Source organism: Geotrypetes seraphini, chromosome 19, assembly GCF_902459505.1.
Source record: "Geotrypetes seraphini chromosome 19, aGeoSer1.1, whole genome shotgun sequence".
In the NCBI taxonomy this organism is placed as follows: domain Eukaryota; kingdom Metazoa; phylum Chordata; class Amphibia; order Gymnophiona; family Dermophiidae; genus Geotrypetes; species Geotrypetes seraphini.
In genome coordinates, this window is record NC_047102.1 from 30,704,201 (window position 1) to 30,721,535 (window position 17,335).

General features: G+C 44.9%; 1 protein-coding gene across 3 annotated transcripts in view; it reads left to right on the forward strand.

The window, feature by feature from the left end:
* The window catches only part of IRF7 (interferon regulatory factor 7), a 55,954-nt gene that overhangs the window by 8,544 nt on the left and 30,075 nt on the right, over positions 1-17,335 (forward strand). For all 3 annotated transcript variants that reach the window (XM_033928107.1, XM_033928108.1, XM_033928109.1), the window contains exons 3-4: positions 3,920-4,082; positions 13,610-13,829. In XM_033928107.1, coding sequence (XP_033783998.1) covers positions 3,920-4,082; positions 13,610-13,829 — 383 coding nt within the window. The remainder of the gene's footprint in view (positions 1-3,919; positions 4,083-13,609; positions 13,830-17,335) is intronic.

The window sequence follows — 17,335 nt, forward strand, 5'->3', positions numbered from 1 at the left end:
TAACTTATTAACATTTTCAGGTGATAGACTTCTGGCACAACAGTGAGGTTTGATATCATCAATGTTTCATCACTGACTTGGAAACCTTCAAAGTCTTCCTCTATAGGTTCATTTTCATCGAATATTGTTGATGGACAAAGTTTATGCCAAGCATTTTGTAATGCTGATCTAATTATATCTTTCTAGGCATTGCAAGTAGCGGAATAGAAATCACTAATGTAATGTAATGTAATAAATGGCATCCTTAAGAATGAACTCCTTGAGAAAGTCTTGAATTCTTAGGCCTCTGGTAATTGCATCAAATATGCAATTAAGAAAACTGTCTTTATACTTGCTCTTCACACAAAGAGAGACGGCTGAAATGCAGGCCCAGAAAACTCTGGCCTTCATTTCAGCTACCTATCTTTGCCTGGGGATCCTGAAATTAGACCGCAGCTTACCATCAGTTGATTGCGGCAGGGGAATCTCTGATTAGCTGAGCTGGCAGGACTCACCGAAACCTAGGAAGAGGGATGTCCTCCATACTCAAAATCAGCAGGAGAGATACCCACTCCCTCTTCCTGATAGCCACACTAAACTCCATAAGAATCAGCTAAGGTCTGTGGAAGAGACGACAAAAAACATTTTGGTGTGGGATTTTTTTTTTTTTTGTTCACAGTGTATTTTAGATACAGGAAGAATTTGTATGTTCCAGGAGAGCTCACATCTGTGTTCTGAAATTAAGGAGTTAAAATGGGGATTGAACCTAGGTCTCAGCTCACTGTTCTTTGGGCTATTCCATCCGCTTGCTTGCTGCTTTCTTAGGAATGGCCATAATAAGTGGAGCTGTCATAGAGCCTGGTATCTATTGTCACTGTCACCTCTTTGGGGGAGGGAGGGGGTCAGTGGCCACTGATGGATTAAGAGTGTCATGCCTTAATCCTTCCAGTGGTCAGCTGGTCAGTTAGGGCACCTTTTTTTTCTCTAGACCTTTTTTTCTGTTCTATTATTGCTGGAAAAAAAGTCAAGATTGTAAGCTGCTCATGTGTGCTCAAAAGTTTTCAAGTTTATTAGGATTTTATATACCGCCTATCGAGGTTATCTAAGCGGTTTTTACAATCAGGTACTCAAGCATTTTCCCTATCTGTCCCGGTGGGCTCACAATCTATCTAACGTACCTGGGGCTATGGAGGACTGAGTGACTTGCCTAGGGTCACAAGGAGCAGTGCGGGGTTTGAACCTACAACCCCAGGGTGCTGAGGCTGTAGATCCAACCACTGCGCCACACACTTCCAACATACCCTCATGAGATTTAGACGAACTGAAGAATTAAATGTCCCTATTTTGAGTTTTGAAAATTGTGACTTAGACATTTTTGCAGGTAAAACGTCCATCTGCCACTCTGTGCTTCATTTGAGATTTTTTTCTCTTTTGAAAGTGAGAGCCATAGTAGATGCTTGCAGATAAAGACCTACTAGCATTTATTATTTCTAAAGCGCTGAAAGGTGTACGCAGCGCTGTACATTTTAACATACAATAGACGATCCCTGCTCAGAAGAGCTTACAGTCTAATTTACACAGGACATTTCAGGGTTGGGGAGATTATGGTAGATGAAATGATACAGTGGGTAAAGGTATCTAAGAGCAGTGAGTGGGAGGTAGGAGTTAAAAAAAGTGGGCTTTCAAAAAAGTGGGCTTTTAGCTTGGATTTGAACGCTGTTAGGGAGGGAGCACGATGTATTGATTCAGGTAGCCTGTTCCAAGCATATGGCGCTGCAAGAAAGAAGGGACGGAATCTGGAGTTGGCAGTGGAAGAGAAGGGTACAGATAAGAGGGGCTTGGCCGATGAACGGAGATCATGGGGAAGAGCATAGGGTGAGATAAGTGAAGAGAGATTTGGGGGGGGGCTTCAGAGCGAATGCACTTGTAAGTTAGCAAGAGGAGTTTAAACTGTATTTGGAGATGGACGGGGAGCCAATGAAGCGACTTGAGGAGAGGGGTAATATGAGAATATCAACTCTCACAGAATACGAGTCCCGCAGCAGCATTTTGAACGGATTGAAGAGGCGAGAGGTGGGCATGTGGGAGGCCCGAGAGAAGTACATTGCAGTAGTCTAAGCGCAAGGTGACGAGAGCATGGACAAGGGTTTTGGTCGTGTGTTCAGAGAGAAGAGGATGGATTTTGGTAATATTATAGAGGAGGAAGCAACAGAATTTGGCAGTCTGTTAGATCTGAGCAGAGAAGGAGAAAGAGGAGTCAAAGATCACCCCAAGGTTGCGAGCCAATGAGACAAAGAGGAGGATAGCGTTATCCACTGAAATAGAGAAGGGCAGGAGGGGGGAGGCGAGTTTAGGTGGAAAGATAAGGAGTTCAGTTTTAGCCATATTCAGTTTGAGATGGCGGCGAGACATCCAAATGGCAATGTCGGACAGGCAGGCTGAAATTCGGGCCTTAAATTCCATAGAGATATCCGGCATGGAGAGGTAGATCTGGGAGTCATCAGCATAGAGGTGATAGTGAAAACCATGAGAGGAGATCAGCATACCAAGAGAGAGGGTATATAGGGAAAAGAGGAGAGGGCCCAGGACAGAGCCTTGGGATACGCCGATAGACAGCGGGATGGCAGTGGAGGAGGGTCCACCTTAACATACACTGAAGGTATGACGAGAGAGATAGGAAGAAAACCAGGAAATAGCAGAACCCGGGAAACCCAGCGAGGACAACACGTCGATGAGGCGGCAGTGATCAGCAGACAGATCGAGAAGAATGAAGATAGAATATAGTCCATTGGATTTGGCCAGGAGAAGTTCGTTATAGACTTTAGCAAAGGCATTCAGTAGAGTGAAGAGGGCAAAAGCCTGATTGAAGCAGGTCAAGAATATTATGAGAGGCAAGGAAGTCAAGGCAATGGCGGTGAACAGCGCATTTGAGTAGTTTGGAAAGGAAGGGGAGGTGGGAGATAGGGTTGGAGGGGGACGTATTGTCAAGCGAGAGCTTTTTAAGTAGGGGCATAACTACAGCATCCAATCTGCACAACAATCACATTCATTATCAATTTATGATTAAACCAATAATAAATATGGTATAAATATTTGGAGTGGAGGAGTGGCTTCAATTCCCACTGCAGCTCCTTGTGACTCTGGCAGGTCACTTAACACTTCATTGCTCCCTGTAAGTCACTTTGCATAAACCACACAGAAAAATCCCATCACGCTTTCTTTGCCATTTCTGGGACGTGGACTGTAGGAGTCCATCTGACACTACTATGACTTTTCCACGCTTTTGTCATGGTCCATGTGATGACTTAACAGCTTCTGAAAAAGATCCAATATAGCTACTGTATAACTGCTATAAATAGAGCCTTTTTTATTTAGCCTCTCATTCATGGAATAAGAAAGGAGGAGAATTTAAAACTGGTTTTAGCTGCAGGACATACTCAGTTCATTGATGAAGTGATAAACTGACCAGTTTGATGGTATGTGGGATCTTGAAGCAAATGTAATTTAGCGCTGTCCCATCTGTGAAATGGAGTTCCTGTTCCTCAGTTAATGTATTTGTAGATTGTAAAGTGCTGAATATTAATTTAAATTTGCAACCTATGGAATATATTCAGACATCATCCTTTATTTATTTATCTTTCTATGAAGCTGCTTTTAATTCCAAACTCCAACCTGCCTTCTAGCGCCAATATCTATCTGTAACTCCCCCACCAGAGCACCTTCTTGTGCAATTTGTCTGTTTTGACTAGATTGTAAGCTCTTTTGAGCAGGGACTGTCTTTTCATTGTTTTGATGTACAGTCTAGTATTTAATGGCTCAGTGATATTGTTTGATCTTTTTCATTTCCCATATAAAACTTTATTATAAATAAAGCACACTGGGAAGTAGAGTATTAAGCTCTGTTTCCTGCTGGTAACTTTTCAGTGGTTTCTGATTTCAGAAGATACCCACGGCCACTCTTCTTGCCATGGTTGATTGAACAGATTGACAGCAACAATTATGAAGGGTTATATTGGGTAGATGAAAAACACACCAAGTTTCATATTAAATGGAAACACAAGTCCCGGAATGACTACAACCCTAAGGACTCTGAACTCTTCAAGGTAAGCCAAGATTCTGCTTGATTTCCTACTCCAAATCTCGGATTGCCCTGATATATATGGGAAAAACGAGCCAAAGACTTTGAATTTCTCCCAAGTCCCGCAAAGCACCTTTCTATGCAAACACCTGTCCCAGCATAATGAAAAGTGCACTTTAATAATAATAATAACAATTTATATAGAAACATAGAAAATGACGGCAGAAAAGGGCCAAAGCCCATCAAGTCTGCCCACTTTAATGACCCACCCCCTCGACTTTACCCCCTTAGAGATCCCACATGCTTATCCCATTTACTTTTAAAATCTTGCACGCTGCTGGCCACAATCACCTGCAGTGGAAGTTCGTTCCAATGATCAACCACCCTTTCGGTGAAAAAATACATCCTGGTGTCGCCATGAAATTTCCCCTCCTCTGATTTTTAGCGGATGCCCTCTTGTGGCCAAGGGCCCTTTATGAAAGAAGATATCATCTTCCACTTCGATACGGCCTGTGATATATTTAAATGTCTCAATCATGTCTCCTCGCAGGACCGTGAAATTCTATGCGGTTTACAATGATTAGAAATGTTACAGATTGAATGGAATAAACAAAGTACATAGTAACATAGTAGATGACGGCAGATAAAGACCCGAATGGTCCATCCAGTCTGCCCAACCTGATTCAATTTAAATTTTTAAATTTTTTCTTCTTAGCTATTTCTGGGCAAGAATCCAAAGCTCTACCCGGTACTGTGCTTGAGTTCCAACTACCGAAATCTCTGTTAAAACCTACTCCAGCCATTCCCCACCAAACGGCCATATACAGACACAGAGCATGCAAGTCTGCCCAGTATTGGCCTTAGTTCAATATTTACTATTATTTTCTGATTCTAAATCTTCTGTGTTCATCCCACGCTTCTTTGAACTCAGTCACAGTTTTACTCTTCACCACCTCTCTCGGGAGCTCATTCCAGGCATCCACCACCCTCTCCGTAAAGTAGAATTTCCTAACATTGCCTTTTAATCTACCACCCCTCAACCTCAAATTATGTCCTCTGGTTTTACCATTTTCCTTTCTCTGGAAAAGATTTTGTTCTACGTTAATACCTTTCAAGTATTTGAACGTCTGAATCATATCTCCCCTGTCTCTCCTTTCCTCTAGGGTATACATATTCAGGGCTTCCAGTCTCTCCTCATATGTCTTCTGGCGCAAGCCTCCTATCATTTTCGTCGCCCTCCTCTGGACCGCCTCAAGTCTTCTTACGTCTTTCGCCAGATACGGTCTCCAAAACTACTTTTAGTTAACTGCTGCTCTCTGAGCCTACTTTTTTAGCTTGCATAAATCCCCTCTCTGTAGATTGTGCGTGACAGTATATGAACAGTACCACAAAAGATTCCTCTAAATGCCCCACAACTATCTGTATAGTGCCAGGACAGTGTAAGAATAGAATGCCCAGCTATACATATAGGCCCGGATTCTGTACAGGGCAACCGGTCTCAGAAGCCAATGGGTGTCCTATACAGAATCATGCCTAAAGTGAACCCGATTCTCTAACTGACACCCACTTCCTCCCTCTAGCACCCCAAACCCACTCCCGATGTTACAGATGCTGGTTAGAAAATTGGGTTGTAAGTAGACGCAGCCACTAAGCTTATCACAGCAAGGGATCTCCCTGCCACGATAGGTTTACTGTCTGTCCATCCCCCCTCAAAATTAACACGGCATGAGGAATGCCCAATCCCTCCTGTCTGGACCCCCCCTGTAGATCACGGCAGGAGGAATGCCCAATCCCTCCTGCTAGAACCCCACCCACCCCCTAAGATTCCAGTTAGCCCAGGTACCTAAGGCCCCACCCATGGCAGGGGCCTTAGGCATGTGGGCCAGTTGGCCCTGGTGCCTAAGACCCCTCCTATGGGCAGGGCCTAAGGCACCTGGACCAATCAAGCCCTTAGGCCCCTCCCTGGTGCATCCCACAATGCACTGGGAAGGGGCAGGACCGCCTCATTTCATACAGAGGTAGGCCTGCCGGCTGGAAGGAGCAAAGACCTGTCCAGCCGGCCTTCTTACAAGGTTAAATGGAGGTCGGGGGGAACCAGGGGGGTCCTGCTGCAGCGCAATCTACAGGGGTTGGGATGGGTATGGGGTGGGCATCTGTAAGACGCGTCTCTTGTAAGTAGACTATATCCAAGTGGTAACACTGAAGTGCTGCCAATATTTTAGACCGTTTAATCGGCAAAGTTATACCCCCCAAAGTCCAAGAGGCAAGTCTAAATGGAGTACTCATATCAGCTAGGGCGAAGATAGAAAGCCCAGCCTCCCCTAGGGCAACAAGTCTCAAAGAAAATAGCGACAGAAAGGAGACAAGTGGAGGGGGCCAAAAGTCTAGTTTCATAAGGGAAACAGAAAAGAGATGCCCTCGGTTAGTAAAAGGACAGGGGCAAGACTCCCCGAAGCCATCCCCGGCAGAAGAAAACAGAGGAACACAAAACAAAAAGGGCACAAAGCAATAATACCAGTAATCCCAGAAGCCAAACAGAAGGACGAATGAAGGAGGACTGACCCACCCCCCAAAACCCAACCCAACCCACCCCAACCCAAAACCCCACCTCCCCAAGCTAACCCCCCCCCATGCTCCCAACAGAGAATGCTCGTCCCGTCCCACCAAGGCAGGCCAAAGCATCGGAGTCATGTTCTGATGTGAGCAGGGCCCCCAGTCCCCCCACCCCCACCTACCCAAGAAAGCCCACAAGCTAAGGCCAAACACCAGAAGCAATTCCCCACACTCTCACAAACCGAATCATCCACTGCAAACACACACTTACAGTTCCTTCCTAGCAGGGACACCCAAAATCAGCCAAATACACTCCAGCAGTATGTTGTAAAGTAGAATACCAAGCCTCAAGAAGCCCACAAGGAGCCACCACAGCCCACCAAATACCCAGACTCAATACAAGTGCCCTCCCCCCACAAGCAATCTCCCCCCCCCCAAGTGAAACAAACCTCAGGCATACCAAACGTAATCATTCATACTCCTAGGCCAGGGGTCTTCAAAGTCCCTCCTTGAGGGCCGCAATCCAGTTGGGTTTTCAGGATTTCCCTAATGAATATGCATTGAAAGCAGTGCATGCACATAGATCTCATGCATATTAATTGGGGAAATCCTGAAAACCCGACTGGATTGCGGCCCTCAAGGAGGGACTTTGAAGACCCCTGCCCTAGGAACTCCAAAAGCCCACAGACATACAATGAACAACAGCAAGGGCTCGATATCCAGAGATGGCAGTAAGTCCCAAACAAATCATATAGACCACACCGCTGGTAAGAACATCCAATAACCGGGCCCCAGAAAGAAAGTCCCCAGAGGTCCAGGATTAACAGCTACTACTTCAGCCTGATCGTCCAGGTAGGCCTGGGTGGCCTCGACAGTGTCATAACTCTTCCACCCGGCGCTCGTCCAGATCTTCAGGAGTGCCAGGTAGAGCAACGTGAAGCGTTGCTTTCGGTCGAACAAAGCTGTACACACCCTCGAAAATCGCCAACGTCGTTCCTGGAGAGCCAGGGAAAAATCCTGAAATAGCCGGATCGGGGTTCCCTCATAACTAAGAGTATTTCTTTTCAATTTGTAGTGCTGCCTTGTGGGCAGAATTATGGACCTTGAGAATAGTCACCCTGCCGAGTCGGTGTGCTCGATCTAGCCACAACGGAAGTTCCATTTGTAGCCAGGATTCGAGGGTGGACAGAAGACGAAAGTTGGGGACCGCCTCCGGTAAGCCCACCAAGCAAAGATCATCCTTCCAGGAGCTATTCTAGATCCTCGAGTTTCTTGGCTTGGCATTGTATTTGTTCTCTGAGAGACAGGAGATTCGCTGCAGATGAAGTATGCACATCCTCTACTAGAGCTACCCGAGTTTCTAGCTCGCCAGTATGTCGGATAGTCTCGGTTAATAGATTCCAAACAAGTGAGCTATCCCGACAATTGTTCGAATTGGGAGTCCACCGACGATGAAAGCACTTCAATGTGTGAATCTGAAAGAGGGAGCAAGGAACACCACTCTGCCGCCATCTTAGCGTCTAGTTTCTAAGTCCTCGAGTCCTTTTCCTTGTCTTTTCTCCTTGCCTTCCCACTCATATCTGGGCTTAAATGGTAGACAAACCTGTCCATGCACTGTCTCAAGCACGATTCCTTCGATATAGGCTCCAAGTGAGGCAGGGAGAGGCGGGATACGACTCGGTGCCCCGGAACCAGAGCAAGACACGTCCTGCTCTGTTCAGCATATCACATGACTCCTCCTTCAACATATTTATAAATGACCTGGAAATTGGTACGAAGAGCGAGGTGATTAAATCTGCAGACAATATGAAGTTATTCAGAGTGGTGAGGACACAGAAGGATTGCAAAGACTTACGAGACTACATGCTTGAGGAATGGGCCGTGAAATGGCAAATGAGGTTCAACATGGATAAGTGCAAAGTGATGCATGTCAGTAACAAAAATCTTATACACAAATGCAGGATGTCAGGTGCAGTACTCGGAGAGACCCCCAGGAAAGAGACTTGGGAGTACTTCTAGACAAATCAATGAAACTGTCCACGCATGCACAGTGGCGGCAAAAAGGGCGAACAGAATGCTAGGAATGATTAAGAAGGGGATAACAAACAGATCAGAGGTTATCATGCCCCTATATCAGGCCGTGATGCACCCCCACCTGGAATACTTCATCCAACATACATGAAAAATTACATAGTACTGCTCGAATGGGTCCAAAGAAGAGCGACAAAAATGGTTAAGGGATTGGAGGAGTTGCCGTACAATGAGAGGCTAGAGAAACTGGGCATCTTCTCCCTTGAAAGAGGAGACAGAGGGGACATGATCAAAACATTCAAGATACTGAAAAGAATAGACTTAGTAGAGAAAGAGAGATTGTTCACCCTCTCCAAGGTAGAGAGAACAAGAGGCCACTCTCTAAAGGGGATAGAATCCGTACAAACGTAAGGAAGTTCTTCTTCACCCAGAGAGCAGTAGAAATCTGAAATGCTCTTCCAGAGGTTGTTATAAGGGAAAACACCCTCTAGGGATTCAAGACAAAGTTAGACAAGTTCCTGCTGAACCAGAACGTACGCAGGTGAGGCTGGACTCATTTAGAGCACTGGTCTTTGACCTAGGGGCCACCGCGTGAGCGGACTGCTGGACACGATGGACCACTGGTCTAACCCAGCAGCGGCAATTCTTATGTTCTTATGATTCTAGACTCACTTTCAACGCGCAAAAATGTACTGTTGTTAGAAGCTGCTTTCAAAAATTCAGAATGATCAGATCACTATCAAGTATTCTAGAACCATCTTTATTAAATATACTGATTCATTCACTTGTAATGGCGAAAACTGACTACTGCAATTCTCTATATAAAAGTATATTCCTGAAAGAAATTCGGTGTCTTCAACTTATTCAAAATACCACTATTAAGGTTATTAGAGGATCTAAGCAATACGAACACGTTACTCTGTTGTTGATAAAGGCACATCGGCTCACTATCCCCCATAGAATAACATATAATCTCGCCCTGATAACATTTAAAACACATAAAACGAACAAAGCAGCATTTATAGATAAACTGATTATCCCTCATGAACCATCTAGAACACTAAGATCCTCAAACCAACATCTTTTTTTTGTTCCCTCATTGAAAATAATCGGCACTCGCCGTACAACAGTATTTTCTGTGACTGCTCCCACAATTTGGAATTTTTTACCCTTACATATTAGATCAGGAACTAACTTAGAGAAATTCAAAGGCACCTTAAAATGTTTTTTTGTTCAAAGATGCCTATGAACACTAGATACTCTTTCCTGTTTAAAGATTTCTGAATGTGCTACTCGTCCCTTACAGTCTCTTTTCTTTCTTTTAAAAGAAATACAGCAGCATAATATGTACTTATTCTTTAAAGAATCAAATGAGTAGGACATCAGCATGGAAACTATAAGTACTTTTTTAATTTTAATCTTAATCCTCTTTTTTTCCTTCATTCAAAAGATCATTAATATTAATCTGGATCTTTATTTATTCTTCATATTAAACTATCTACTTTTAAACAGATTAATTATTCCTAACATTAGCTCTTTCTATCAATTAATTTTCTTCATAATTTTTTTTCTTTTTACTAAATTGACCCTACCCTTATGTACAAACCTTAAATGTTTTTTTGTTTGTTTTTTTTTAAATTAATTTTATAAATTGTATAAATTGTATTTCTCCCTTTTACCTACTTGTTTCAGTTTGTAATAATAGAGTATAATGATTAGTCTGTATAATAGTCTTATTTGTATTTGTATTTGTCATCCCTGGCTTTTACAATTATGTAATACTCATTGAAATATTGGATATTGCGTAAAATCAAAATTTAATAAACTTGAAACTTGACTTGTTTTCTTTCATAACTTTCTTGTAGTTCCTTCCCCCTTCCCATGTATAATCAGTATGGTTCGTCCTTAGTCTGTAGACATCTTAGTCTTAAATTATTGTACCCCTTATTTTTATTAATATTGTACTCTTGCCTAGAATTTTGATAGGCGTGTAATCAAATTTTAAATAAACTATGAAAGTATGGCAGGGCAGAAACCCAGGAAAGGAGCTGGAGGTGGACCCTAGAGCCTGGGAGGAGCCATTCCAAGGGCAAAGTACAGACATTGAGTAGGAAAAGGATGCCTGCCTTGGAGGCTGTGGCATAGATAAGGGGGGGGCACCCCCAGATGCCGTCCTGGGGGAGGCGCAAGAACCTTTCTTCCTATCTACCCTATACCTCCTTGGATCTTTGCTGGCTTGAGCAGCATCTTCAACCTGCTGCTCATATCGGCCTTGGCTCTGCCTCTGAAATCAGGAAGTGAAATCAGAAGAAGAGTCAAAGCCAGCGTGGGCAGCAGGTTGGAGATGCTGCTTGTGCCTGCAAAGAGTTAGAGGTAGAGGGAGAAGGAAAGTGGCACACATGGCAGGGGGGTGGAGAGGAAGGCAGGAGAGTGCCACCACCCCAGACAGCTCCTACCTTCACTACACCACTACCTGGAAGGTGATGAAGGTGAGAGGAAAGAGAAGCATTGGCCTTACCCCTGAAATTAAGCCCTAGTTGCCAGCGGCATCACTTCCCCCCCCCACCCCCGACCCTTCCATCTCTCCCTCCCATGCGAACCCCGACTATGAGCCGAAATACCTGGAAACAAATGGCAGTGTCGGCAGCATAGGCTGGATCGCGGCTTGCCCTTCTCATGTCTGGGTGTTCCTCTGCCGCATCACAGATGATGTCATCAGCAACACGGCACAGAACGGCCTGGTATGAGAAGGACAGGCCGTGATCCAGCCTATGCTGCCGACACTGCCGTTTGTTTCCAGATATTTTGGCTCACAGTCAGGGTTCGCATGGAAGGGAGAGATGGAAGGGTCGGCAGAGGGCGCATGGGGGGGCGGGGAAAGCGCTGCTGCTGGCGACTAGGGCTTAATTTCGGGGGTAGGGCTTATATTAAGACCTACCCCGAAAATCATGCTAGGTCTTATTTTCAGGGAAACACGATATGTAATATGGCTCTGCTTCTCCATAGTGAAAGTAGCTAGTGTTAGGTCAGAATATGCGTGCTGCTGTTGGCTGTGTCCAACCCAGAAACAAGAAGTAATAGCAAGGCTCTGACGGAACTTTCTGTTTGTGGGTTGGACACAGCCTGCGGCAGTACTCATGCCAATGATGACAAAGCAACCACTTTCAGAATGGACTAGAGTTTTCTGGTAGAACTGGGGGAGAGCACTGCAGAGCGGGAAAGGAGCACGCAGGGTGCAGGAAAAACAGCTACTGTTCTACTCTTCCCCATGCATCTCTACCTCACTCCTCTCTCTCTCTCTCTCTTTCTATGCCCAATTTTCCTCTTTCTTCCTTTCCCCATGTTCACCATCTCTTTCCCTCTCACTCACACACTCATGACCAATAATTCTCCCTTTTTTCCTCCCTTCCTCCTCTGTCCCAAGTTAATGCCTCCTTTTCCCCCTCCCTTCTGTGTCCCATGTTCATGCCCCCCTCATTTCCTTCTGTGTCCCGAGTTCATGCCCCTCCTCCCTGCCTTCCAGCCTTTGTTCCAAATTCGTGCCCCTCCAATGTCACAATGTGCTTTTCTCCTCCCTCCCTCCCTCCCTTTCTCCCACAATCATGTCCCCTCTCTCTTACCTGCTCATTCCAGGGCCACACTTGCTCCCTTCAGAGACATCTACCTGAGCTGCTCATTCCTGCCTTCAGCCGCACAGGGACGCACTGTGGGCAGCGCCTCTTACTCGCTGCACATGGCTGACCCACAAGTCTTCCCTCTGACGTCAACTCTGACATTGGAGAGAAGGCTTCCGGGTCAGCCACATGCAGCATGCAAGAGTCGCTGCCCACGTCCCTGTGCACCTAAAGGCAGGAAGGAGCAGCCCAGCAGAATGGCCCTGAAGGAGGTAACTGGGATCCCTTGCTGACCCAGAAGACTTCCCTCCAACGTCAGCTCAGACATTGGAGGGAAGCCTTCCGGGTTGGCTTCGGAAGAGGGGGAATGCAGGAAGGAGGGCATGGGTGGTGGCTTCGGCGAAGGGGGGAAGGCAGGAAGGAGGGCATGGAATCCCCAACAGCAGCCATTAAGGAGGAAGGGGGTGGAAGACCCACGCAGTGCTGCATACCCCCTAGCAAGTGGCTTGCGTATGTACCACGTGTTAAGAAATTCTGGTCTACATAATAAGGTGTATGGGGACGGACTCAAACATCTCAATATGTTTAGTTTGAAGGAAAGGCAAGAGAGGGAAGATACGATAGAGTCATTGAAATATCTGTATGGCATAAATAAGCATGAGGCCAGTCTCTTTCAATTGAAAAGAAACTCCAGAATGAAAGGGCAAGGGATGAAGTTAAGAGGTGATAGGCTCAGGAGTAATCTAAGGAAATTCATTTTTACAGAAAGGTTGGTAGAGGTGGTGGAAACAAAGACTGTGTCTGAATTGAAGAAAGCATGGGACAGGCAGGTGGATCTCTTAGGGAGAGGAGGAGATAGTGGATGCTGTGGATGGGCCATTTGGCCTTTATCTGCCATCATGTTTCTGTATGACTAGAATACAGCAGTTACGTGTGTGTGTGTGTTCACATACATGTGTAAATGATTAGGATATGGCATTTCCATGTGTACTTGCTGCTTACATCTAGGCAGCTCCTTATAGACTTAACTCATTTAGTAGCCAAGTAGATCTGAAAATGCGCATCGAAGGGAGAGACTGCAAGAAATGGATCAACATTTTGAATCTGCAAGGCATTTTCTAGTGACCCAAACTGGGTTTTATCAGAGACAGGATGCTGGGCTTGATGGAACCTTAATCAGACCAAGCTTGGGTTTATGTTCTTTTGTTGCATTAAGGTGATTTCCCCATGAGCTATGTCACAATAATACAGTGAAACAGTTTGCAATTTAATGTTGAAGAGTTACAGTTGCAAACTTGCAGGTTGGTTGATAAAGTACCAACATGTTATCTCTTCTTTTCTGTCTGGGTCACAGGCTTGGGCCATTGAGGGAGGCAAGTACAGTGAACAGTGTGAGGATCCTACCCTGTGGAAGACCAACTTCCGGTGTGCCTTGAATAGCATCACCGTGAATAAGAAAAAAGTGATTACAATAGTGGTGGATAAATCATTGGACCTGCACGATCCCCATAAGGTGTTTCAGATCAACTGTCCGCAGGATTCTGCTGTTGCCGCCTCTTCTTATTTCCTTGAAAGTAAGGCTACCAAAGAACTAGGATGGCTTTGGGTCAAGCAACTGGAAAGGGGGCTTGCCTCTAGGGGTGTCAGACCTGTGTAGTTGCATAGAGCAGTTTTGTGACTTTCAAAGGGCACAATGATGATAAACACTCCAGGCGGAGGGTTTGAGTTTAACCATAAAGTAATATAAAAATCAGTGTTACTGTAAAAAATAACTACGAAATGTAAAATGTTTTACTTGACAGAATGAAATTTAGTCCAGATTATAAATGAACCACTTAACTTACTAAACGAGCCTCAGAACCATCTAGCTGACACAACTAGAGCAACAAGCCACAAAGGGCTGCAAAAGTTAAATCATAGGCTCCTCTGACTGGGAGAACCAAGTAAAAAACTCAAGGGCTCAAAGGACCCACTGAGAAAAACCTGGGTTAACCACCACCGGTCGAGTGAATCTATCTTCAAAAATTGTCCCAAAATAATCCAGGCAAACACAGTATAATAGCAAATACAAAAACCTCAAAACATAAGAAAAATATAAGAAAAAAGCTCCAACAGTACTTAGCTTTAGATGGTTGCAACCATGCTATCAGAAATCCATATGTGAAAATCAACACGCTTTTCTCACATTTGTAATCCAGTCAAGCATCGGAGCTACTTCTGGTCTTCCCCCTTCAACAAGAGCCTTGTTTTGCTGCTTCAGGAAGGGTCTGATTTTAAAACAGGATACCTATATGACAGGTCCAAAAGAGCACATATTTTATTCTTATCTTTTTGTTAACCGCACAGAAGTGCGAGGTAGTTATAACAATCTAACAGAAAGCCACAGCATGGTGGCTGAAACGTCAGTTTCTACCTGAAAAGAAGCAGCAAGACCCAGAAACCTGCTACAAGAATAAACAATTTATTTCCAAATAAACTTAGCAATACTAATCGATAATAACAAAAACTAGGTTTGATATATATTTCTTCAATATTTTTAATCACACAAATAAATCAAACAAACAATTGAATGAAGAAAAAACGAGACACTCAAAGCTCTCACCACCACCATTTTAAAGATATACAAAGGTGGGAACTCAAATCATCACAGCACTTGGAGAAAACCTTCAAAAGACTATATTTAAATGTGCCTAAGAATACATCTTCACAGAGGGTGCAGGACAAACAAACAAAGAATAAAAATTACACTCTTATAACATAATAAACTCAGACTGTCAATCCACACTTAGCCACTGTAAAGTTTTCATAAGACCCTATATAGATCTTGGCATCAGTTTCTGTTCATAAGATGTTTCAGCAAACTGTCCCAAACTGTGAAAGTATACAGTAAGGATTATACTTTTTGCATCCAGGAGGCAATGTTATAATCTTTTGTGAACCGCATAGAACTTAGCGGAAATTGCAGTATAGAAGTGAATTTTTAACATAAGCAATGCCTCTGCTGGGTCAGACCTGAGGTCCATCGTGCCCAGCAGTCTGCTTCATGTGGCAACCCAACAGGTCCAGGACCTGTGCAGCAATCCTCTATCTATACTCCTCTATCCCTTTTTCCAGCAGGAAATTGTCCAATCCTTTCTTGAACCCCAGTACTGTACTCTGCCCTATTACGCTCTCTGGAAGCGCATTCCAGGTGTCCACCACACGTTGGGTAAAGAAGAACTTCCTAGCATTCGTTTTGAATCTGTCCCCTTTCAACTTTTCTGAATGCCCTCTTGTTCTTTTATTATTCGAAAGTTTGAAGAATCTGTCCCTCTCTACTCTCTCTATGCCCTTCAATGGCAGGATAACTTCTTTCGTTCTGGTTGTAATACCCTTCTTGATTATGCCTAGCATTCTGTTTGCCTTCTTAGCGGCCACTCTGCACTGTGCCGTCTGCTTCATTGTCATGTCCACCATTACCCCCAAGTCCCTTTCTTGGGTACTCTCATTTAATAACATCCCTCCCATCGTATAGTTGTACCTCGGGTTTCTGTTTCCCACATGTAATACTTTATATTTCTCAACGTTGAACTTCATCTGCCATCTCGTCGCCCATTCCCCTAGTTTGTTCAAGTCCCTTTGCAATTCTTCGCAGTCCTCTTTAGTTCGAGCTCCACTAAATAGTTTGGTGTCGTCCGCAAATTTTATTATCTCACACTTCATCCCTGTTTCTAGATCATTTATGAATATATTAAATAGCAGCGGCCTGAGCACCGAGCCCTGCGGGACCCCACTCGTGACCCTCCTCCAGTCCGAGTAGTGGCCCTTCACTCCTACCCTCTGTTTCCTACCCGCCAACCAGTTTCTGATCCATCTATGTATGTCTCCTTCCACCCCATGGTTCTTCAGTTTCCGGAGTAGGCGTTCATGGGGCACCTTGTCAAAGGCTTTTTGGAAATCTAAATATATGATGTCTATGGGGTCTCCTTCGTTCATCCGTTTGTTAATTCCTTCGAAGAAGTGCAATAAGTTCGTTAGGCACAATCTCCCCTTGCAGAAACCATGTTGGCTGGTTATCAGAAGTTTGATTCTTTCAAAATGTTCATCGATGTTTTCTTTTATCAGTGCTTCCGCCATTTTCCTCGGAACCGAGGTCAGACTCACCGGTCTGTAGTTTCCTGGTTCACCTCTTGATCCCTTTTTAAAGATGGGCATAACGTTGGCTATCTTCCAGTCCTCCGGGATCTCGCCTGTTTTCAGGGAACACAGCAAAATATTTTAAAAACATGACTAGCTGGGATTGAAAACTGGAGATGTTTCCCTCCAAACCTGCCTTGTAGTGTCTACCCACTCTAAACACTGCTGATAACAGAATTATGCAGAGGGAAAATACAATATTTTGTACCAGTTTAGGAAATCTCTCTAAAGCAGTACTTCAACATGTCAGCTAGGCCCCAAGGCTTGATATTCGCTAGCATAACTAATGTGACCATACGTCCTGTTTTGAACGGAACCATCCCTTTTTCAGATCCTTTGCCCCGTTGTCCCCACACACAGCTTCGGGATGCCAAAATGTCCCGTTATTAGAGACGGCATCCTGAAGCTGTGTGTGGGGACAACGGGATAGGTGATCGTGGAGAATGGGCTCTCTCCCTGCTTCCCTGCCCGCTGCCACAACAAACGCAGGAAAGGCATGTACAGGCGCCGGCCCAGAAGCCTTCTCCCCAACGTCAATTCTGATGTCAGAGAGGAAGTTCCAGGCCAGCCAATTGCTGCCTGGCTGGCCTGGAACTTCCTCTCCAATGTCAGAATTGATGTCAGGGAGAAGGCTTTTGGGCCGGTGTCTAGACATGCCTTTCCTGCAGTTGTTGCAGTGGGCAGAAAGCAGCAGCGGGCAGTGGCGGCAGACCAGGTGGGGGAGCAGAAGAATCGGCGGTAGCCTTCGGAGGGAGGGAGGCAGACAGACAGGCAGGCTAGCTTCGGCGCGGCAGGGAGAGAGGGAGGTAGGCTGGCTGGCTTTGGGGAAGGGGTGGGACAAAGGCTGGAAGGCAGTGAGGGGGACATAGAAAGGAGGGAGGGAGGAAGGAGAGAAAGAGGCAGA